This window comes from Ipomoea nil, unplaced genomic scaffold (genome assembly GCF_001879475.1).
Source record: "Ipomoea nil cultivar Tokyo-kokei standard unplaced genomic scaffold, Asagao_1.1 scaffold3069, whole genome shotgun sequence".
In the NCBI taxonomy this organism is placed as follows: Eukaryota; Viridiplantae; Streptophyta; class Magnoliopsida; order Solanales; family Convolvulaceae; genus Ipomoea; species Ipomoea nil.
The window spans coordinates 10,268,058-10,291,180 of record NW_017619497.1 but is presented as its reverse complement, the minus strand read 5'-3'; the positions used below and the strand labels follow the sequence as shown (position 1 = coordinate 10,291,180).

Sequence of the window (23,123 nt, the reverse complement as noted above, 5' to 3'; positions counted from 1 at the left end):
AATGTTTTATTGAAACAATGTTGAGTGAAGGGCCGCAAATCAAATTCTTTGTTTCGTTTTGGATGTAGGTGCGGTATAAGCTTTTGTTACAAATGCGGAAAACAAGTTTATCAGCATTGCTGCGCAGACGTTATGCCATGGAACCGTGTTCACAATTCATGGTGAACACGGTTCCAACGGTGTTAGTGCACCGTTATCTTTTTTTTTTTTTTTTTTTTTTAAATTAATTACGTGACTGCCTACACATTCACTTTGGAACCATGCCTACACATTCACTTTGGAACCATGAGATTATGAATTTTCTGTTATGAGATTATGAATTTTCAGTTATGAGATTATGAATTTTCAGTTATGAGATTATGAATTTTCTGTTATGCGATTATGAATTTTCTGTTATGAGATTATGAATTTTCATTACATTCATAATTTCGGAGTTTCGGACATTCATAAATTATGAATTCATGCATGCACATTCACTTTGGAACTATGCCTACATATTCCCGTCCGAAATCACGGACATTCATAAATTATGAATCCATGCCTGCACATTCACTTTGGAACCATGCCTACACATTCACTTTGGAATCATGCCTACACATTCACTTTGGAACCATGAGATTATGAATTTTCTGTTATAAGATTATGAATTTTCTGTTATGAGATTATGAATTTTCAGTTGTGCAATTATGAATTTTCTGTTATGCGATTATGAATTTTCTGTTATGCGATTATGAATTTTCTGTTATGCGATTATGAATTTTCATAAAATTCATAATCTCATAACAGAAAATTCATAATTTGATCAGTAACGCGTCGTTAACTCCACATCCGCGCTTTTTTTTTTTTTTTTTTTTTTTTTGCCTAAAAACGACGTCGTTTTGACTTGTGTTCACCATTCTCGGTGAACACGATTCCACGGCATAATTTGCGCATTGCTGCGGGTGTGATACTGTTTCGTGTTGCTGCATATGGGCTTGGAAAATTTTAACATTTTACCACCTTATTATTGTTATTAATAGTATTTTTATCTGTGCGTTACACGGAATAGATTTGTTATAATCTTTAAGAATATTTTGATCAATATATAAATATAAATTATAACAATGAATATTATATAGTGCAATTGATGAAATGGATTGTAGCGATTATATTTTTTGATGTTATCCTTACTTGAATTCGAACAAGTAATTGTGTAATTATCCGTGCAGTGTGCGTGCAATGCACGTGCGATGCACGAATACAACTTTTTATTATATATTTAGATAATAAAATTGTTACTATTTCTTTAATCCTTTCAAAATTTGCTAAATATTTATTGAAATACGTGTGAATACGTGTCAATGCAGAACACTACTAAAATTTTTCGTATGAGCAAAAACGGACATGGGAGACTGTTTCTACATTAGAGAGAAACGGTCTCCCCGAATATGCTTTTCCTTTGAGAATTCAGTCTTTTCTACACATACATAACTTCATAATTATAAATCCAGAATTGCATAACTACACATCCATAACTTCATAACGATACATCCAGAATTGCATAATTACACATCCATAACTTCATAACTATAAATCCAGAATTGCATAACTACACATTCATAACTTCATAACTATAAATCCAGAATTGCATAACTACACATCCATAACTTCATAACTATACATTCAGAATTGCATAACTACACATGCATAACTTCATAACTATAAATCCAGAATTGCATAACTACACACCCATAACTTCATAATTATACATTCAGAATTGCATGTATAATTACACATCCATAACTTCATAACTATAAATCCAGAATGTGAAATTATAAAATTATGAACATATGTTTACGTAACTAACGACAAACGAAAATGATTTTTTTTATTTAAGTAAAACGACGCCGTTTTTGCATTCTGTGCACCATGCATGGTGCACACGGATGCACAGCATAATTTGCCTGTCTCTACCTTCTACTGAAATTAAAAAAAAAAATTGTTTTTTATTTTTAAAAATAATAATTAAAATAATTTTGTATATATAATTTGGAATTATGACATTATATTTAAGGAAAACTTAGAAGTAACTTGTAAAAAATATTATTTGCACAATTTTTGAGTTTTTAATGGTTCAATTATACTTTTTTATTTGTTCAATTGTTCAATTGTACAATGTGTAAAAGTTCAGTGGCATATTTGATACTTTTTCCTTTAATTTTAGATATAATAATTTCATTTTATTCTAAGCACATCATAAACCATAAATATAAGAATAGTTAAATGTAATGGCAATTGTTTCTTTACTTAAAGAAACAATGTCAATTTTTTTATCATGGTTCAGTCATAAGTGTATAACAATTGTTGAATGTAATAACAAATTATTTATTTTATTATTGAAAATTTAAATAATAGATCAAATTCTCAAACTAAATTGATTTTTTTTTTTTTGGTAAGAGAGAGGGACACAAGTGTCCCAGAAAGGATTAGTAGATTCTTCTAATAGCAACGCCGTGAGCGTCACTACTCAGGATGGATTGAATCTCCTCCGGCGGGAGGGCGAGGATCGTTGTTCCCCAACTGCTATTTTGCCCCAAGTTTGCCAGAGCATCCGCACACCGATTGCCTTCGCGGAGTGTGTGGGTGATGAGGCACCGTTCAAACATCCTCATGAAGGCTTTGCAGTCTCCAATTATGGTGTTGGCTTCCGGACGGCTTTCATTGTCACCCAAGACAGCATTAAGCACAGCTTCCGAGTCGACTTCCAGCGTGAGCCAATGCACGCCCCAACTCCTTGCCATTTTGAGGCCTTCCCGGAGGCCCCACAATTCAGCAATGAAGCTTGATGTGATACCAATCTTGGAGGTGAAACCGGTCAACCAAGCTCCCTCGTGGTCTCGCAGCACGCCCCCGGCCGAAGCCAGACCTGTTGCCGCCTTCCTAGCCCCATCAGTGTTAAGTTTGCACCACCCTTCTGAAGGTGCTTTCCAGCTGATCCAAAGCTGCCTTCCAAGCATGATCCCTCCATGTTTAATTAGAAGGCGTTCAGCCTCACTAGCCTCCTTTTTCGCTCGCAACACCGTCTCAGTAACCTGCACCATACGATTGTTAAAAATTATATCGTTCCTAGCTCTCCAAATAGACCAGAGCAGGTAGGGGAAAATCGTGGTCCAACTTCCCTGATTCGTAGCGTTTCTCATCATGTCGCAATTGTCCTTGATCCAAAGGGAAAGGGGTGTGAAAGCAGTAGCGTTGAAAGAGGCTGGAGCTTGGGAGTTTGCCCAGCAGTCCAACGCAAAATCGCATCTCCTGAAAATGTGGTCCAAGGATTCGTCAACACCATCGCATCTCTGGCAGATTGCATCGGTCGACAACCCACGACGGCTTCTCTCCGAGTTCGTGAGGAGCCCGTTTTGAGTGATTTTCCAAATGAAGAGTTTTACTTTCTCCGTGCACTTTACGTGCCAAACCCAACTGAGGTCTTCTTCTATTGTCTCTTGACCTGCAATAAAATTAAAGCCAGACTTTAACGTGAAAGAACCTGTTCCCGAGTGAGGCCAAGATATAGCATCATGAGGACTCTCCGTTAAAGCAATCGGTATGGCTCTAATGGAGTTGGTCACGCTGTCCGGGAGATAGTCCTGCACTTCAGTAAGATCCCACGTCTTATCTTCCTTGATTAAGTTGTTAACCTGTAAGTTGAGCAGCGAGGGTGGAATAGATACTCCAGGTATGTCTGCTAGAGGAACTGTCCCCACCCACGGATCCTTCCAAACGTTTAACGACTCTCCGGTACCCACCTTCCAACAGATGCCCTTTCTCAGGATGTCCCGACCCTTAAGAATCCCTTTCCACCCCCATGAGGCGTTGGTTTGCGGGGGGACCGTCAGGAAATCTTGGCTTTTGACGTATTTTTCTCTGAGAGCTTGAACCCATATTTTGTCTGCACAGTTCGTCATTTGCCAGGCCAACTGCATCATGAAAGCTAGATTAAAGTCTTTTGCTAATCTGAGCCCCAGGCCCCCCATTTCTTTGGACTTGCAAATTGTGGCCCAATTAACCGTATGTATCTTTCTTGTGTCTTCTGCATGGCCCCAAAGGAAATTCCTGCAAATTCTATCGATGTCTTTACAGGTACTCACCGGGAGGGATAAGGATTGCATGGTATAGGTCGGGATAGTAGAGAGGGAGGACTGAACCAGGACTCTTCTACCCGCCATGCTCAGCGAGTTAGCCTTCCAGGAGGCTAGTTTCCGTCTCATCTTGCTTAGAATAGAACCAAACATGTCTCTCGAAACCCTCTTTTGGAGGAGGGGGATGCCCAAGTAGGAGCCGAGATGAGGGGTGACTGGGATACCCATGGCTGTTTCCATATTCTGTTTGGAACCCGACCCCGTGTTAGGCGAACAGAAAATCTGGGATTTGGTTAGGTTGACCTTTAGGCCAGACACCCTGCTCAACCTATCCAAGCAATCGCTCATGACTTTTGCTTGGCGTTCTATAGCCTCTCCAAATAACATAAGATCATCGGCGAAGAAAAGGTGAGAGATCCCGATGCCTCCCCGAGAGATGGATATGGGCTTCCAGTTACCTCTTGACACTTCTCTTTGAATGTCGTAAGCTAGACGTTCCATAACGAGATTAAAGAGATAAGGAGCAAGCGGGTCTCCTTGACGAAGGCCTCTCCCCGGCACGAAGGGGGGAAGGGTACCCCCATTCCAAAGGATGGAAATGCTGCTTTCCCTTAGATAGTAAAGAACAAGATCAATGAAGGTCTTGGGGAAGCCAAAACCCATGAGGGTGTCCTCCAAGAACGCCCAATCTACGCTGTCATAGGCTTTCTGGAGATCCACTTTTACCGCCATAAGGCCCTTGCGCCCCTTCTTCTTATACATAGTGTGAATGATCTCTTGCGTTAAGATAATATTGTCAAGGGTGGAACGGCCTGGCAGAAAGCTGTTTTGATGTGGACCAATAAGCTTGCACATGATGGGTCGCATCCTGTTGACTAACACTTTGGAGATAACTTTGAAGGCGACGTTCAGTAAAGATATCGGTCTGAAATCTGCTGCAGACTCCGGAGCCTCTTTCTTGGGGATAAGGCACATGAAGGCCACCAAGAGGGATTTATGCACAGTCCCGGAGTGTAACGCTTGATTAACCATCTGCGTTAGGGCTGGTCCCACCGAATCCCAATAGTGTTGATAGAAGGCCGCTGGAATGCCATCCGGCCCCGGGCTACCGAACCTTTTCATACCGAACACGGCTTTTCTAACTTCTTCCATAGGCACCGTATTAACGAGGCGTCGAGATTGGGCCGAAGAAAGTTTTCGGTTATTCTCTATTGGTGCAATCTCCGACCCTCCGATCAATGAGGACCTGCAAAACAACGACGAAAAAAAGTCAGTGATATGCCTGGATATAATTGTGGGGTCTGCCGTCCAAGAACCATTGATTTTAAGAAATCTGATACGATTTCTATTCCTTTTGATGACCGCCGAATTGTGGTAAAAACGAGTATTTCTGTCGCCGTCTTTGATCCAACTAGTTCTAGATTTCTGGAACCAAAGGGTTTCTTCCTGATCCAGCACTGTATTCAGTTCCATGTTAAGGCGCCTATCCAGGGCTTGTAGGCTGCCTGAAACTGCGAAGTTGGGGGATTGTTGGACCCCGCGAATCCGCCCCTCTAGCTGTTTTTTCCTTTGAAAGATGTTCCCAAACACCTCCCTATTCCACAATTTGCTTTTTTCTGTGATGGCTGGGATAAAAACCTCTAAACCGCCCTCAAAAGACTTGACCGTGTCTTCCCAGAGCTTCTTGTAATCTTCCCTTCCTAGCCAGGCTGCCTCGAAGCGAAAAGGACGAGTATCTCTGTCCGGTGGATTACCCGCCACATCAAGGAAAAGGACCGGATGGTGATCCGAATGGAGCCTAGGCAGGACAATTGACTTTCCCTCAGGAAACCGAGCTTGAGCACTCATATTCCAAAGAACCCTATCCAGTTTGCGCATTTGAACTACGCGGTTGCCAACATGCCTACACCAGGTGAACCGACTCCCAGCAGCTTCCAACTCGAACAACCCGCAACTATCTAGAGCATCAACAAACCTTTGAACCGCCGAGGAACAAATTGAGTCACTACCCCATTGCTCCCCGTCTGAGGCGATGTCATTAAGATCCCCTAACAAAATCCAAGGTGCCTGGAGCGTGTTGCCAACGGTCCTGCACTCATCCCAGAACCTAGATTTGGCTATGAGATTGGGTCTGACGTACGCGAAGGTGATAAAACAGTCACCTAACTCCTGCTTTGCCTTTGTATGGATAGCTTGGGATGAATGACTCATGATTTCTAGATTCACACTCCCGTGATTCCATAAAAGAAGTAGCCCTCCTGCAAAACCGATAGGCTCAACAAGAAAATGATTAGAGAGGCCCAGGCTGTTGGCAAGATTAACCATGCCTTCAACCTTACTAGTTCGTATCTCTAGGAGGCATAAGGCGTCGGGTCTAGTTGAACGAAGGAGCTGTTTAACATGCCTCCTCACTTTACCATTCCCCACACCCCTACAGTTCCATGATACGATCTTCATGGATTATTACAAGCCGGGGGGGAAGTTGGGCCACCGCCTTCCCCAGGCGTGAACGCATTGTTTAGATTAAACGAATGCCGGTCCGGAGGATTAGGCCCCCCACTGGAAGAGGCCATGTTACTGCCGAACAGAAAAACCGAAGGGATACTCTCAAGGTTTCCCTCTCTGTGGTTCTCATGCGCATTAGAAAAAGGGATAGAAAGCAAACCTCCTCTACCTCGTCCAATGCTGCCTCCTCTTCCCCGGAACCTGTCTGAAAAACCACCGCGACTACCGCCTCCCCTGGCGGATCCCCCACCCGTATGTACTCGAGACTGGGTCCGAGGTGGTGTATCGCCGCTACCACCTCCTGCCTGGTTGGCCAAGGCGTCGTCCTGCATGGGGAACGACAAATTTTGCGGGGGGAGGGGGGGGGGGGGGGGGGGAAGAAGGGTTCGTTTCATTACCTTTATTTGGAGCCAACACTTCTTTATTCCTGTCTCGTGGATTCTTTGCTACTGCTGTGTTCCCCGTTCTTCGGAGGGACTCAAATTGATTATTGTTCCTGGCATTAGCCGACTTTTTCCCAGAACTGGCAGTAGTCCGGGATTGACCTTTATCCCCTTTGCTTGGTTTCGTGGTCTGCCTGTTCGTGGACATATTTTTGGGTTTGCGTTTGCTTTTGACAATCATCCACTCACCATGCTTCTCCACTGGGGGTGGTTGATTTTGTTGCTCCACATTCATGGCCCCCTGAACTCCATCAGTCGTGTCATTCATCGGAGCGGCCGGGTCTTTGTTACATTGGTTTTTTGGGCAGTCCGTAGAGCGATGACCAATCTCACCACAATCGAAACAGATCACTTTTAGCCCCTCAAATTCTATTTTTTGGGGGTAATCTTCCACGTTAACCACCGCCACCAGAGGCTTAGAGAGGTCGATCTCAACCACCGCTCTCGCGAATTGTCCTCTCTGGACACCGATCGTGGTGGTATCCAGCTTCAACGGGGTCCCCACGTTTCTCAAAATCTCCTTGATGGCTTCTTCTCTGAAGAACTCAACCGGCAATCCAGGCAGGCGGGTCCAGACCGCCATCCTTTCCACCTTTGCAGTCTCTGGCCTGAAGTTCGGACGCCATCTCTGCGCCACAACGTAGTGATTGAAAAGCTTCCAGGGGCCATCGACCAGTACATGCAGACAATCCTTCTGGAGTTGGAATCTAGCAATGAACCACCCCGAACCCAAGTCAATGATTTCCGATCTCCCTTCCGGTTTCCAGATGCGTAGCATCCTCTGTTGAAAGAGAGGTAGAGCCACCGCCTTGCCCAAGAATTTGACCAGCAAAGCGTTCTTCCAAGGTTTGATCCATTCCTCGCGTTGTTTTTTAGAAAACTTAACCACTGGGATATCCCCGGCCGCGGAGGGATCATCATCCTCCTTGTCTGACTCCACCACGATCTCGGTGTCAAACCAGCAATTTTCCTCTTCGACGTCACCGTTGTCTTCTCCCAACATGGGGTGATCGGATGCCGTCTCCGCAAAAGTTCGTTTCGATGTCTTATAACGCTTAACAACTCTCTCTCCTCTACCAACATGCTCCGACTGCCCTTCCTCGACGGACGCCGGAGCCACCGGCTCGGCCTCCATGGCCAAAGCCAGCAACGCCGCGGGAAACTTACCAACGATAACTACCAAACCCTAGAGCCGTTGAGAGAGAATCCTGAGAGCGTTCGATAGAATCTTTACAAACATCTATTGACTTAATTCATTTCCACCCAAACTAAATTGATATTTACCAGCCTAAAATCAGTCAATTCATTTACTGTGATTATTCTCTATTGTTTACGAATATTTAGTAAATATTTGTAATACATACATATCTAAAATCCAAATTTAAATATCTTTAATTATCAGTTGTGGATTTTCCGAAAATTTTAAGATTCGTTGACGGTAGGTACAAACTTCAACTGTTTGACCTGTGCCTGTCGGGTAAAATTATGACGCAATCATTTATCATTCACTGTTCATTGAATTTCCTTTTTGGCATCTTTACCACAACTACTGCTGGCGGATTCCTCATCCCCTTCTCACCCATTTCCCGCCTTCCACGTGGCGCCGTCGGCACGGGGCCCACACAATTTACAGGCTGCTCCATATCAAACCTTCCAATTATTGACTTATTGTTCCTTCTTCCTCTTCCTCCGCCTCCATCATCGCCGGCTCTCCTCTCGGCGATACCTACTACGCCGTTACAGTAAGACTGTAAGATACCCTTTTGTTTTCTCCTTCTATTTTCCCGATTATTATTTTTGGCGCTACTTGTAGCCGGAGAATCAACGTCGGTACTTCCATCAAGGCTGCTCTTTGCTCTACTGCTGAATCTTCTAGAAAGTTTTTGAATTTTGGGGTTTCTTTCTCCAGTAAACAGTTGGCTTCTTCTGATGCTTTTGCGTTGACTTGAGGATTTTGAGCCGCCGATTACTTGTCGTCGGTTTTGTGGTCGACGGCCGCCATGTCGGGACCTCTTGATCGCTTCGCAAGGCCTTGTGAGTTGACTTGCTTTTGATATGTTTAATTTCATTTACGAATTGAACTGCATTTTTGGTAAAGAAAATGGTTAATTTGCTGAAATTAGGGATTTTGAATTCATAAAACAAGTTGCTTCCTGTTTATGAAACTTGTGGTTATTATCTGTGGCAGGTTTTGAGGGCTTCTCTGGGAATGATGAGAGAAGGGAAAGAAAATCTGATTTTGAGAACTCAGAAGATGAGAGGAGGACAAGAATTGGTTCCCTGAAAAAGAAAGCACTGAGTGCTTCAACAAAATTTAAACACTCTCTCAAGAAGAAAAACAGTCGAAGAAAAAGCATTGGGCGAATCAGCTCTGTATCCATTGAGGATATTCGCGATGCAGAGGAGCTGCAGGCAGTAGATGCATTTAGGCAAGAGCTAATCTTGGACGAATTGTTACCGGAGCAGCATGATGATTATTACATGATGTTGAGGTGATGACATCTACCCTTCAAGTGATTTATGTAAATACTATAGTCATTTGTGTTGTGGCACCATATATAATTGGTCGGTGCTTCTGCTTAGCTTCCTTTGTGGTTGGACTTCAGATGATACAGATCATATTCGTCCATTATATTGGCCTATGGACATGACCCAGAATTCATATAAATGACAGATATGCTACATGATACACAAGCTGGAAATGTAGAACAGAATGGAAAGGGAGCACGCACTATTTAATTTCTTGTTTTTCTAGTTAATAGTTTCGAGCTATAGATCTGTTCTCTCACGACGTTGGTTTTCTGCTTGCAGGTTTTTGAAAGCGAGGAAATTTGACATTGAGAAAGCAAAGAACATGTGGGCTGATATGCTTCAATGGAGGAAGGAATTCGGTGTTGAAACAACGCTAAAGGTAATTTATTTTAACCCTCTGAGTAGGACACTTTGTTCGGGTTTGTTTTTTATGCTGTGCTGATGCTTCATCAGGAGTTTGAGTTCAACGAAGTGAGTGAAGTTTTGAAATATTATCCCCATGGCTACCATGGTGTTGATAAGGAGGGAAGGCCTGTATATATTGAAAGGTTAGGGAAAGTTGATCCTAACAAACTAATGCAAGTCACAACCATGGAACGTTTCATAAAATACCATGTTAAGGAGTTTGAGAAATGCTTTTCTACTAAGTTCCCAGCTTGTACAATTGCTGCAAAGAGGCATATTGACTCGAGCACAACGATTTTGGATGTTCAAGGAGTGGTATGTTCTGTTTTTATTAAGCCTCTTATGACCATAAAAGGAATGATTCAGTAGATTATGTTTTTCAAAATTTGTTTTCTTTTTCATCATTTTGTTAATTTCTCAGGGTTTGAAAAACTTCACTAAAAGTGCACGAGAGCTCATCATGCAGCTCCAGAAGATCGACTCTGATAATTTCCCTGAAGTATGATCTTATTCTGTTTCTAGTACTTTCTTTCTCCAATAACTCTGTGAATCATTGTAATGTTCTTCTTTGATGGTGGCAGACACTCCATCAGATGTTTATCATCAATGCTGGTCCCGGATTTAAGATTCTGTGGAATACAGTAAAGAGCTTTCTAGATCCCAAGACCACTTCCAAGATACATGTATGTCAATGCTATACTATTTCAAACACTATTATTATCATAGGGAAGTGCTACTTTTAGTTGGCATCTTTACCTCGTAAATAAACCTTTTTTTTTTCTCCTGTTATAGGTTCTGGGGAACAAGTACCAGAACAAGTTGCTTGAAGTAATAGATGCCAGGTGAACTTTATAAATTCCTTCTTACGGGTTTGTCCCTTCTTCTTCTTTTCCAGTTTAGTGTCCTCAACTTTCAACAAATAACGTATTTACTGATTTCTGAATCTTGCAGTGAATTGCCAGAGTTTCTTGGCGGGACATGTTCGTGTGCAGGTCAAGGAGGGTGCCTTTTTTCTGATAAAGGGCCATGGAAAATCCCAGAGATATTGAAGGTCTCGTTGTTGTCTTCATAACATTCTTCCTCCTCCCTTTATACTTGTGGTAACCAGAAAACGCCATTCTTATATTTTAAAAAAAAATGCAGATGGTTGGTGAAGCAAGTCGTTGCAGGCAGGTTGTTAAAGTTCTAAATAATGAAGGAAAGGTAGTCTATGTCAAGCCTCGCTACCCAATGGTATGACTCTACTCTCTTTCCTATATTGTATTTGAGGTGCCTCGTATAGTCTGACTATACCATATCGAGTTATTTTATGTGTTTCATTATCAGGTAAAAGTCAGTGACACATCCGCTGGAGAATCTGGATCTGAAGCCGAAGATATTGCTTCACCAAAGGCTGCAAGGAGCTATTCACATCTTCAACTGACTCCTGTTCGTGAAGAGGTAGTCTTCTATCATTGCTTTTATTAATTAGGATTTATGCTCCTTAATTAGGTTTACCAGAATCAAGTTTTGCTCCTTATTCATGTTATTAATGAATAGGCTAAGGGTATTGGTGCAACAAGCTATCCCATCAACTTCTCAGGATATGATGAATATGTTCCCATGGTTGATAAGGCTGTCGATTCTGGATGGAAAAAGCAAACGGAATCTGAAAAGCCCTGTGTTCCTACAGGTTTGAATATAAAACATACTGTTCTCTTTTCTTCATCCTCTTCATATGCAGAAGCTCGGTATGATATCTTATTGATGGTTTCTGATACCATACATCTGTTTAAATTCAGTGATCCTTCCACCACCCGACTCTCAAAAGACTACTGAAGGACTTCATGCCCGCTTTCTAGGAGCTCTAATGGCTTTCTTCTTCACTTTCTTCATACTTTTGCGTTCGGTGGCTTCCAGTGTAACCAAGAAGCTTCCAATTGCATCCTCTAATCAAAGCAAACTTTGTGAATTTTCTTCTGAATCAATTCCAAAGGAAGAGTTTAGGCCCCCTTCACCAACGCCAGCACCTTCAGAAGCCGAGCTTCTCTCAACTGTACTCGGGAAATTACATGAACTTGAAGAGAAAGTGAATGTGCTTCAAGAAAAGCCATCCAAGATGCCCTATGAAAAAGAGGAATTACTAAATGCTGCAGTTTGCCGAGTGGATGGCCTTGAGGCCGAGTTAATTGCAACCAAGAAGGTAAAGATTTATTATATCACATGGAATCTGATCAGAAAAAGTGGTGGATATCAAGTCATTTCCTTCGTCCCTCTTGTCAACTTTTAAATAATTTTCGGTTTTGGTTGAGCAGGCTCTGCACGAAGCTTTGATGAGGCAAGAGGAACTTCTTGCATACATCGACAGACAAGAAGATGCCAAGTTTCGGGTAAGTTGATCTTTTGCACAGCAGAGCATATAGCATTTCTGCTCCATTATTTTCTTGTATAGTGAATTTTTATTCAATTTTTTAAGAATATATTTCGCTTATTTCCTTTGGTACTTCTTTGTTATGCAGAAAAAGAAATTCTGCCTGTAAGGTCTTCCTCCAACTCTTCCATCATGCAAGAACTGTTCTTGATGAGATTCTCTTTGGTGTGATGCTCATATATGTTTGTAATTTTGTTGTGTTTGTTGCTTCCATTCATATCTGTAATGCAAGTTTGGTGTGTGGTGATCATGCAACAATGTTAACCTTATATGTGCAGACAACATTCCAACTTTAAACAAAATACTATACATACATATTACTCCGTATCTTATGAAAAATGTCAAGGGTCGTGATGTTGTAAAAGGTCCCAGATTTTTCTAGTGCAATTTAGATCTCTTGTGTGGAGGGTATGATAACATTATGAAACCATGAATAAAAAGACTATGGCCCTGTTTGGTAATAAATTGGCCTATAGGCCAATTTTGGCTTATTTGACCACTATTAATTGTTTGATTTAGTTAAAATATCAATATAAATGTTTGGTTAATTAGTTTTTTGCAACTTCAAAAGGCTAAAATTCAAAATGCTACTCCAAGCAACTTTTTCAATTAGCTTTTTGAGAAAAGAAATTATACCAAACAGCTATCAGCTAACAGCTAATTTACCAAACACTTTTCTACAATCAGCTAATGTTATTAACTATTTATACCCTCTAATTAACACAATCAGCTAACAACTAACAGCTATCAGCTAACAACCATTTTACCAAACAGGGCCTATATAAAACATAAATCTAAAGTATTTAGTTGAGAAACTTGTCGGTCCATTTTTTTTGCGCAAGCCATACATATTGCGTTAACAATAGTGGATGAGGTGCTTTTTGTTAGTTAAATATCAGTTGTAGTTTTAGTCTTCTCGATGATGGGCCCATGCAGTTTACCACTTTTGTGTGGAGAGTTGTAATAATAACATTATGAAACTTTTTGAGTAAAAATATAATAAGACAGAGAATTAAATTATTTATAGTTGAGAAATGATTTGTACATTTCTTTTGGGATCTCTCAAGGGAATGAAAATATATAAAAACTCAAATAACTTTGATATATATATTCTAACACACAAAAGCTTCTCATTGGAAATTTGAAGAAATGAAATCATACAACATTACAACTGGCGGCGCTGAAGAAAACATCGGCGCATTTTATCAAAAACGGCAAGGGAACCATATTGTACGTGTACATACATCCTATACTGCATGGGACATGCATATAAAATAAGTATACGTTTTAATTTGCGTCTGTGTTTATAACATTTTTCAAGTGCTTAATATGTTATAAACTCTATGTTTCCTCAACTGTTCAAAAACCAAAGATATTCTTCTTCTTCTTCTTCTTTTCGATGTAGGCTATCAGCTCGTTTTGGTTGCTCTGTGACTCCTCAAGTGCCTACAATTCCAGCAACAAATCATATATCAATCATCTTTCATGCACTACCCTCACTCATAATATATAAGGTGGGCAATTCAGCCAAATTGGCCAGGTCATTTTAGTAACCACATAGTATGTTCTACTCCCGACAAAAGTAGTCCCATAAAAATATTAACTATGAACAACCAAAATTGATTTACTTCATTTTAGTCTTTTGTGGGCCAGACTAGATAGAGATGGTGACGGGACAGGCCGGGGTGGAGAGTATACTCCAGTCCCTGTCTATGTTCCCGACGGGAAATTGAAAATAGTCTCTATCCCTGTTCCTGCTAGAAATTTGGCGGGACCCGGTAACTCTTAATTAAAATCTTAATTTTAAATGGTGAGAAGTAAGGATATATACCTTCTTGGCTTCGGCAAGTTCTTGTTCCAAGGCATCGATGCGGCTCATGGCGTTGGAGAGCATTTCCTCCTTCTCCGGCGGCATGGTGGGTGGTTGGTTGCTGAGAGTGATGAACTTCTCCTCCAGGCTGGCCATGCGCTTCATCATGGCCATGAACTCAGCGGCGGTGACGGCGGGCTCCGGCGGCTTGTAAGCCCCATGGCCTTTCATCGCATGGTCGTTAAGGTGCATGGAGTTGGAGTAGAGGGTGGACTCCGTCAACTTCCTCGGCATGTTTTTGGTCATTCGGACCATCGTTACTATGCCCATCACGAATGTCATCACTCCCGTCAGCAGTTGGTTGCTCGCTAGTTCTTGACCCTTGTATGCTTCCTGGATTTGGTATAGATCTGCCCCTGAAATTAAACCAATCAACCAACGGCTGAGATTTTCTAGTACATTTAATTTCCTTATATATGAATATGTTTGTGTATCCACATATATATATATACCTTTGGGAACGACAAACTTGCAATTGTCGTTGTTAACGACATGCCAGTTCGGCAGATCAACTGTCTTGTCAACCATGGGTACATACATATCAGGCTGGCGGGTCTGCACATTAATATAATGCATGGGTAAAAGGATTGCACCTTAATTTCGAAGTTTCGAAAGTTCAATTCTGAAATCTGGATAGAAGAAATAAATTGCGGGATATGTAAAACTTACTTCCTCTTGAATAGGAAAGAGCTTCTTGGTAGATTCAATCTTGAAGGATGCTGGCTTCTTCACGCTCTTCGCGCTCATGCTGACGCTGACGTTGACGCCACCATCCTCTGGGATCGTCTTCTCCTCCTCGACACGAGCCATCCTGTGCGAGCATTTGTGCGCGCCTTGGTGGACCATCTGATTAAACACCACACCGAATTAGATCACATCACAAAATTAATCAGAGCTCGATCACAACTATATATATATATATATATATATATATATATATATATATATATATGTGGGTAATCGGGTCGGACCTTCATGATTTCAGGGTCATTCCATGGTCCCTTGTCGGAGCGCATGCAACCTCCCTTATCTGCACAGGTGCAGGTGCCACCCAAGAAGTCTGGCAATTCGCTGATATATATAACACAAAAAAACAGTCCAGAGTTTATAATTAAGACATAATTTTCTTGATTTTAATTAGCACATATATATAAATCAAGAAAATGGTAGTAACTGGATCACCTGGCATCAATGATTTCCAGCAATTTGCTCTGGTACTTGTTGCCAAGAACCTTTTAAGGAAGAGGTATTAGCTAGTTTCTAACAGACACAAATTAAAACACAAACGTACGCATTCGCGATAATAAGCTTACGTTAATCTTAGCAGTGGTCTTGGGGTCAAGGAATGACTTGACAGTGTTCCACAATAGCCTAAATCCTGACCCAGCATTGATGATGTACATACGGCACAACGTCTACACAACCAAACACAACATATATATATACCAAAATTATTGTATGTTCCGGTATAGTAGCTAGGCCCATAAATACTAAAAAAAATACTGAGTACCTCAGGGTAGTTGTCACCATCGATCTTTTGGAGGGCTTGGATGAGTTCCCTTGCCTGCTTGGTGAAGTTTTTCAGACCCTGAATTGAACCATATATATATGCATGTTAAAGGATGCCTTGAGCAAAATGTTTGAACAGTGAAAGGGCCCCAACATGCATTAGGTGTGGTTCTCGATCAATTAAAAGCGAGCTTAATTGATAGTGAGACTACATATTTATATACATACCACTCCTTGGACATCGAGGATGGTTGTGCTCTGATCAATGTGTTTCTTAGCAGCAATAGAGCATGATGACATTTTATCATTGTTGGTCCTTTCGAACTCCTGGACATGGTACTTTAGGTAACGGTCCATGGTGGTGACTTGCATCAGCTTTGTGGCATCAACTAGCCCAAGCCTCTCAATGTAGATAGGCCTTCCATCTTTGTCCACACCGTGATGCCCTTGAGGGTAATACTTGAGCACTTCATCCCTCTCCTTGAAGTCGAAATCCTATATATATACACACAAACATTACATGCATGCATGCACTTTCAAATCAAACTGAAACTTTCACGGCTGGAAATTATGAAATTTCCGACCACCTAACTGAAACTTTTACTGCTGGGAATTATAGAATTTCCGACCACCTGAAAGTGATCTAACAAGGCTTTCGACTTAAGATCTGTCAGGTGGTCAGAAATTCCATAATTTTCAGTCGTGTTTTAATTAAGACAGAACATATTGAATTACGGACATCAATGATTGTGTCTGCACCAAACTCCTTCCTCCATTGGAGCATGTCGGCCCACATCTGCTTTGATTTATCAATTTCAAATTTCCTGGCCTTCAAGAACCGTAGCATCATATGGTAGTCGTCGTGTTTTGTCGGTAGCAACTCGTCGAGGATGAGAGCCTGGCGGAAGGCGTCGACCGACTTAACTTCCTCGGCGTCGTGTTCATCGTCCAACACCACCGACATCACTCTGCTGCTCCTCCGACGGCTCTTGAAGGAATGCCTAAACTTATTAGAGGCATTAATTGCCGCTTTCCTCAGTGACCCCAGCCTTGTCTGTCTGTCATCGGCGTCCAAGTCCATTTTCTCCGCACCTGATAGATCAGATCATCCAAACCACAAAATTAAAACAACATTATTCCATTCCTTTCACTGCTGGAAATTATGAAATTTCCGACCACCTGAAGTGGGTTTTTTCGGATACCAAAAATGGTCAGAACAAATTTAAAATCATTTCAGGTGATCAAAAATTCTATAATTTCAAGCAGTGTCTTTTAACTAAAAATAATAGATATATATATTACTTGGCCTCAACGGTCGTTCAACTGCGCCTGACATATTGCCAGCGCTGCAGGCTGGGTATATGAGAACGCCTACACCTATTCATCATATCAATCAGACACAGAGACAAATAAACACAGAAAGAATGAAATAAGGATAGAGAAACGAGGGACTTTACCAGTGACAAAATGGCAGGGCTCCGAGAAAAGGAGGAGGAGGGATCCTTAAATCCCCAGAACTCAATGGATACCCACTATTTCTTGTCCTATTTTTATTCCATACCGTTCACTTGTTTGTCAGGCCCCTTTTCTTTGACCTTTTATTTCTTCTTATTTATACATCTCTATTTTACCTAATAAAACTAAAATAATATTATTTTGTATCATATTCTGTGTTATATAGAATGTGCAGCCCACTCCGAACCCGGCCGTGCTATTCATGCAAACACTTTCATATCCTTATATCTCATTAAAATATAATCATGGACAGAGTTATGTTAATTTCAATGAGGTGAATTGATACCACTACTATTTTGTTTTTTATTTACTATATATATATATATATATATATATATATATATATATATATATATATATATTTACCAACTGTTTTTATATGGGTAGACTCTGTATAAGCAATGAAATTAACTGTTTTTACCAACTTTTGTGAAGTTTTAAATTGGTGATAGATGATGGAATTGGATGGTAACCATGCAGGCACGGACGCCACGGAGGGTTATTAATCTTTTAAGTGGTGGTGCTCCACTAAGTGCATGGTTACTACTTCCGATCCACATCATGCTTTCCACCAAATTGGAATGGCAATGTATATTGTTTCCTTTTTTTATTTCTCCAAGCTGATAAGTTATGAATAATTTAGATTGATTTTTTTTTTTTTGATCTTTTATCAACTAATAAGAACATAATGCATACAACTATCATAATGTCTTATGTTGGAGTAGTAGTTGACCAATGTAGGACTCTAGCTTCGTCTTTTAATTATGTCTTGTTTAATCATGTTTCTAGGCAGATTAATGCGCATGCGCACACGTTAGCTTCGTTAGCTTTTATTCAGGATCACGCTATGTACTGGGATTCTATCCCTCCAGACTGCATTGCAGCTTTGATTCATTAATACAATCATTCATTGGTTGGCTTTCAAAAAAGAACATAATGCATACTTTACCTAATGTGTACCTTTGAATAATAATGACAGCAGACTTCCCTGTAAATCAAATGAATGACAATATGAGGCCAACAACGAGCTAAGTTGGTTATAGGGTTGACTTAGTAATCACAGCTTTTTAAGCTTGACTCCCCATTTGATCAGTCTATTGGTCTAATTGGTTTGAGTCAATTAATTATGGCCCTTCTTGTGGTTCTTTAATTCACCAGGTAAGATCACAAGGCGAGCTCCACTTAAAGCAAACATTCAGGAAGCGATTGAGAGTTTTCTCCTAAATCAAAGTAATGATAATCATAGTAATTTTAGCCAAAGTCAATCAGATAATTGACTTGATAACCACAATGATCAAAGTTATACTCCATATCAGTGTTGTAAAAATTCCGCATAGGCGCTAGGCGCCCCTAGACCCTTGGCGATTTTCCTTTCCTCCTAGGCGACCGGCCGCCTAGACCCTAACTCGGCCGAGTTAACTCATCCATTTCTGTCGAGTTAACCCGGCCGACTCGACCTTGCTAATATTTTTCATTTATATATATATATATATATATATATATATATATATATATATATATATATGTGTGTGTGTGTGTGTGTGTGTGTGTGTGTGTGTGTGTGTGTGTGTGTGTGTGTGTGTGTATAATATGACATATATACACCTATACACATGCACTATTTTTCTTTTTTTAGTTAGCCGCCTAAGCTGTTTAGGCGCTAGGCGCTACTCTACCGCCTGACTAGCGCCTATTACAATCATGTTCCATATTAGAATTGTTTATTAATCTTTTTAGTTTGAATCAATTAATTATAAACAACTTAAATTAATTTAGGTCACAATGCGAGATTCACCCGTAACGTGTGACTTTCATTGGTGTCGGCCTTGTTGGGTCCCATTCAAACAAAAATAATAAGATTTTTTTAAAAAAATTATTTCCGAACAAACACTTAAGGCCTTAATATACTTTTTCTAAAACCTCCGGGGTCGAAGTGAAATTATCCGTTTTTATGGGATTCACGAATCCACGACCCAGCTGAGCCGTCAACGCCGGCGTTTCGTTGCACGTGCGCATCAGGGAACTTTAAACCCTAAAATCTTAAATCCTCATTAACGCAGACTTGAAGCTCAGCTCCCAAACCTTCACTCTGCTCCATCAATGGCGGCTGCGCACCTGGTCTCTCACTCCCTGTCGCTTCCTAAGTCCCTAAAGCACACTTCAAATTCAACTCCCAAACATTTCTGCCTGAAACCAATTTGCCCACCCAAGCTCATTTCTAGAAGCCGGATCACAAGGGCAGTTATTTCCACCTCAGAGCAAAAGACCCAGAAGTTTCAGCACTGCTTTTCAAAATCAGAAGATGGGTTCCTGTACTGCGAGGGAGTCAAGGTTCAGGATGTTATGGAATCAGTTGAAAAAAGACCATTTTATCTTTATAGCAAGGCCCAAATCACTAGAAACGTTGAGGCTTATAGGGAAGCTTTAGAGGGCTTGAATTCTATCATCGGTTATGCGATTAAGGCCAATAATAATCTTAAGATTTTGGAACACTTGAGGAAGTTGGGTTGTGGGGCTGTCTTGGTTAGCGGTAATGAGCTCAAGTTGGCCCTCCATGCTGGTTTTGATCCTACCAGGTAATATGATAGTGCTCACAAATATTCATTTTTTGTTGTCTTTGCATTGTGTGCGATATATTTACTTGGTTTTAGTGTGTAATGTTGTTGGTAAAGCTTCAAATTTGCATCTTTTCAATGTGTGGAAGACTGGTAGAAAGCTGGGGATACACCTTTAATGCTTATACCAAGTCTTTTGACACATTTGGGAGTATTTTGGTTTGTAAACTCTAGGGCTTCATAATGTGCAATGCAGCAAATGATTGGACTATTTAATAGTTCTAATTGCATTTGAATTGTGTTGTTTTCTGCTCTGTTTGTGTTGAGTTACATTGACATTTTGTAGCACAGGTGTATCTTTAATGGAAATGGAAAAGTCTTGGGGGATCTAGTGCTAGCTGCCCAAGCAGGCGTTTTTGTAAACATTGACAGTGAATTCGATTTAGAAAACATTATTGAAGCTTCAAGAATTGCTGGGAAGAAGGTTAATGTGCTTCTGAGAATTAACCCAGATGTGGACCCCCAGGTTTGATACTGTGATGCACAATGCCGTCATCTTTACTGCTTCAATATGACGATCTGGTTATTTTCTAATAATAATGTGAAATAGGTCCATCCCTATGTTGCCACTGGGAATAAGAACTCCAAATTTGGTATCAGAAATGAAAAGCTGCAATGGTTTCTGGATGCCGTAAAGGCACACCCAAAGGAACTGAAGCTTGTTGGAGCTCACTGCCATCTTGGATCTACAATAACCAAAGTAACATGTTGATTTTATTGTAAATTTTGTATATAGCAAATTGGATATCCATGTCCATCTGAGTTACACGATATTCCTTTAGAAACTTTGTTGACCAAATATTAATTATTTTCCAGGTAGACATTTTCAGAGATGCTGCAGTTTTGATGGTTGCCTACATCGATCAAATCCGAGCTCAGGGATTTGAAATTGATTTCTTGAATATTGGAGGTGGGCTGGGGATTGATTATTATCATGCTGGAGCCATCCTTCCCTCACCTAGAGATCTAATTGATACAGTGAGAATTCTCTCCTTCTTTAATGTATATGGATTGTCAGCTAGGCCTTGTTAAAAGGCTATAGGTTATCTCAGCCTATATTTTAAAGTTGCATTGCCACTATCTAGAGCTGTGAGCCTGGTGCTACTGTATTAATACTTAATGTCATGTATCAACACCTGTTCTCTTCTAGGGAATGACTTTAGTTTGTTCACCAATACATGCAAATGGGATAGTCACACTTGTTTGCTTATTTTATTGTAGGTTCGGGAATTGGTTGTATCACGAAACCTCAATCTCATCATTGAACCGGGAAGATCACTTATTGCTAATACGTGCTGCTTGGTCAACCGTGTCACTGGAGTTAAAACCAATGGCACGAAAAATTTCATTGTAATTGATGGTAGCATGTCAGAACTTATACGTCCAAGTCTCTATGATGCTTACCAGGTGAGACTTGCCACCGTTCTGCTTCTTTCTATACCAACTATCTTTGAATTTTGATGGTGATGATTCAAAACTTGTCTCCTTTTTTTATTTTTTGTTTTAATAGATACAACATGATCTACCTCTTATTCATTAGTACTAGTATTATAGATGGTTGCATGGTTTTCTACTTGGATTACTTTTAACGGTGGACTTTAGAAGGTTGTATTTCGCAATTGTATTTGATTCTCTCAAAAGTTTGAACGATTAGTTTCTGTAGATGATTGGCCATTGCTCACTGCGTCTTTTTGGGTGCAGCACATAGAGCTAGTTTCTCCTACACCCTCAGAATCCGAGGTTTCTACTTTTGATGTTGTGGGTCCCGTATGTGAGTCTGCAGATTTCTTGGGAAAGAATAGAGAACTTCCCACCCCTCCTAGGGTAAGTTTTTATTTTTAATGGAGTTCAACAAATGCTTCTGAATCATACTGACAATGACCTTCACATTTAGGGTTCTGGCTTGGTAGTTCATGACGCCGGTGCCTATTGCATGAGTATGGCATCAACCTACAATCTAAAGATGCGCCCCCCTGAGTATTGGGTTAGTAATCCCAACCTCCGATTTACTATTCTTAAATTCAAGTTACATGTAGTCATGTTGTTATAGATACATGTATTATGTCCCACATTGATAAATGGGCTTGCTTATAGGATCTTGATCTACTCCATTGCCTTAAGGTTTTGGGTACACATGGAACTAATTATTGGTCTATCACTTAGCCAAAGAGTAATTTTGTTAAGCGTTATATTACATTTCTACTTTTTTACTCCATTTTTTACTTTCTACTTTTTTTTTTACTCCATTTTTTACTTTCGGGGGCTCACACATATTAGTTCTATCAGTGTTGCAAAAATCGCGCCTTAATCGACGCCTAGCGATTTTTTCAACATTGAGTTCTATTACTCCTTTGGAGTACACTTAGAATTAACATGCTCTCCATGCCCTTCCACATTCTTCCAAAAGGCTGAACCCCAACCCTAAGGGCCCTCACACTCTGACCCGACAGAGCATTTGGGAGGATGTAAATCATGGTAACTCAACTGAACATGAACCACATGCATCTATAGTTGGTAGACTTTGTTATTTAAGGTCTACATCAAGAAACATGAGAATCGTTTGCATCTTTTCTATTACTGTAAAAAGCTTAATCTTCTTTGGGAAATATTGAGACCCAAACGTACTGTTAATCGTACATGCATATTTCCAGGTTGAAGAGGATGGAAATGTGTCGAAAATCAGGCACGCAGAAACATTCGAAGACCACCTGAGATTCTTTGAGGGTCTCTAATTCCTCGGTCGTTTCAGCAGTTTCCTTTCTGTAGTTGCTTTCTTGTTTCCTTTCTGTAGTTGCTTTCTTTATTCTGTACCAAACTATTGTACTTTGTTTTTGAGACCCCAATTCTTGTTCAATAATATGTTGAATTTTATATTTTGTATTTATATCACGCCGTCGGCCTTTTCGTTAAATGGAAGGGGCGGATATCTTAGCAAAGGGTCGCTTCAACGTCGTTTGATGCCAAGTTTGCTGACAGTGTTGATGATAACGGATTGCCCTCACGTTAAGTCACCTCATGATAATGGGTTTTGTACCCATCTCGTTTCGACCGTAATGACATGATCCTACATAAAATTTATTCAATTTTAAGCTTAAAATATGTCCACTCTTATTTTCAAACTCTGCTATCTTTGTCCAACATAGAGCACCAAGAAAAGACCTCCATTAGATATGATTGATTAAATTAATTCAGATAGTCGAATTACTT

The 23,123-nt window shown here is 40.5% G+C and overlaps 4 protein-coding genes across 4 annotated transcripts; 2 read left to right on the top strand and 2 right to left on the bottom strand.

The window, feature by feature from the left end:
- Positions 1-2,465: 2,465 nt before the first annotated feature.
- Positions 2,466-8,195, bottom strand: LOC109164864. The gene is made up of 2 exons (XM_019313410.1): positions 7,016-8,195; positions 2,466-6,370 (listed from the first exon to the last, which is right to left on the bottom strand). The coding sequence occupies exons 1-2, from the start codon at positions 8,193-8,195 to the stop codon at positions 2,466-2,468; spliced, it is 5,085 nt and encodes a 1,694-aa protein (XP_019168955.1).
- Positions 8,196-8,731: 536 nt separating this feature from the next.
- Positions 8,732-12,771, top strand: LOC109165708 (phosphatidylinositol/phosphatidylcholine transfer protein SFH8-like). The gene is made up of 14 exons (XM_019314593.1): positions 8,732-9,094; positions 9,249-9,552; positions 9,872-9,971; positions 10,046-10,312; positions 10,419-10,496; positions 10,579-10,680; positions 10,790-10,839; positions 10,949-11,048; positions 11,141-11,230; positions 11,324-11,437; positions 11,537-11,669; positions 11,779-12,179; positions 12,292-12,366; positions 12,496-12,771. The coding sequence occupies exons 1-14, from the start codon at positions 9,061-9,063 to the stop codon at positions 12,514-12,516; spliced, it is 1,869 nt and encodes a 622-aa protein (XP_019170138.1). The 5' UTR covers positions 8,732-9,060; the 3' UTR covers positions 12,517-12,771.
- A 721-nt stretch (positions 12,772-13,492) lies between these two features.
- On the bottom strand, positions 13,493-17,259 carry LOC109165209 (phosphatidylinositol/phosphatidylcholine transfer protein SFH12-like). The gene is made up of 12 exons (XM_019313880.1): positions 17,244-17,259; positions 17,089-17,163; positions 16,526-16,878; positions 16,015-16,281; positions 15,788-15,865; positions 15,591-15,692; positions 15,460-15,509; positions 15,249-15,348; positions 14,947-15,123; positions 14,730-14,832; positions 14,239-14,633; positions 13,493-13,853 (listed from the first exon to the last, which is right to left on the bottom strand). The coding sequence occupies exons 2-12, from the start codon at positions 17,120-17,122 to the stop codon at positions 13,767-13,769; spliced, it is 1,746 nt and encodes a 581-aa protein (XP_019169425.1). The 5' UTR covers positions 17,123-17,163; positions 17,244-17,259; the 3' UTR covers positions 13,493-13,766.
- Positions 17,260-19,325: 2,066 nt separating this feature from the next.
- Positions 19,326-22,852, top strand: LOC109165214 (diaminopimelate decarboxylase 1, chloroplastic-like). Its single transcript, XM_019313885.1, has 9 exons — positions 19,326-19,877; positions 20,208-20,382; positions 20,467-20,616; positions 20,733-20,894; positions 21,138-21,323; positions 21,618-21,740; positions 21,811-21,900; positions 22,568-22,672; positions 22,711-22,852. Exons 1-8 carry the CDS (start codon positions 19,402-19,404, stop codon positions 22,646-22,648), a joined length of 1,443 nt encoding a protein of 480 aa, XP_019169430.1. The 5' UTR covers positions 19,326-19,401; the 3' UTR covers positions 22,649-22,672; positions 22,711-22,852.
- The last annotated feature ends 271 nt before the right edge of the window (positions 22,853-23,123 follow it).

What these genes read in the sequence shown, in the direction of transcription:
- LOC109164864 (XM_019313410.1), bottom strand. Translation starts at nt 8,195, where the DNA reads ATGGAGGCCGAGCCGGTGGCTCCGGCGTCCGTCGAGGAAGGGCAGTCG. An exon ending in AGTGTTGGCTCCAAATAAAG is followed by an intron (nt 6,371 to 7,015) that starts GTAATGAAACGA and finishes TCGGTTTTGCAG; the next exon opens with GAGGGCTACTTCTTTTATGG.
- LOC109165708 (XM_019314593.1), top strand. Translation starts at nt 9,061, where the DNA reads ATGTCGGGACCTCTTGATCGCTTCGCAAGGCCTT. An exon ending in GATTATTACATGATGTTGAG is followed by an intron (nt 9,553 to 9,871) that starts GTGATGACATCT and finishes TTCTGCTTGCAG; the next exon opens with GTTTTTGAAAGCGAGGAAAT. An exon ending in AAGAAGATGCCAAGTTTCGG is followed by an intron (nt 12,367 to 12,495) that starts GTAAGTTGATCT and finishes TTTGTTATGCAG; the next exon opens with AAAAAGAAATTCTGCCTGTA.
- LOC109165209 (XM_019313880.1), bottom strand. Translation starts at nt 17,122, where the DNA reads ATGTCAGGCGCAGTTGAACGACCGTTGAGGCCAA. An exon ending in AGACCACTGCTAAGATTAAC is followed by an intron (nt 15,510 to 15,590) that starts GTAAGCTTATTA and finishes CTTCCTTAAAAG; the next exon opens with GTTCTTGGCAACAAGTACCA. An exon ending in TCTTTCCTATTCAAGAGGAA is followed by an intron (nt 14,833 to 14,946) that starts GTAAGTTTTACA and finishes ATTAATGTGCAG; the next exon opens with ACCCGCCAGCCTGATATGTA.
- LOC109165214 (XM_019313885.1), top strand. Translation starts at nt 19,402, where the DNA reads ATGGCGGCTGCGCACCTGGTCTCTCACTCCCTGTCGCTTCCTAAGTCC. An exon ending in ACCCAGATGTGGACCCCCAG is followed by an intron (nt 20,383 to 20,466) that starts GTTTGATACTGT and finishes AATGTGAAATAG; the next exon opens with GTCCATCCCTATGTTGCCAC. An exon ending in TTGGATCTACAATAACCAAA is followed by an intron (nt 20,617 to 20,732) that starts GTAACATGTTGA and finishes ATTATTTTCCAG; the next exon opens with GTAGACATTTTCAGAGATGC.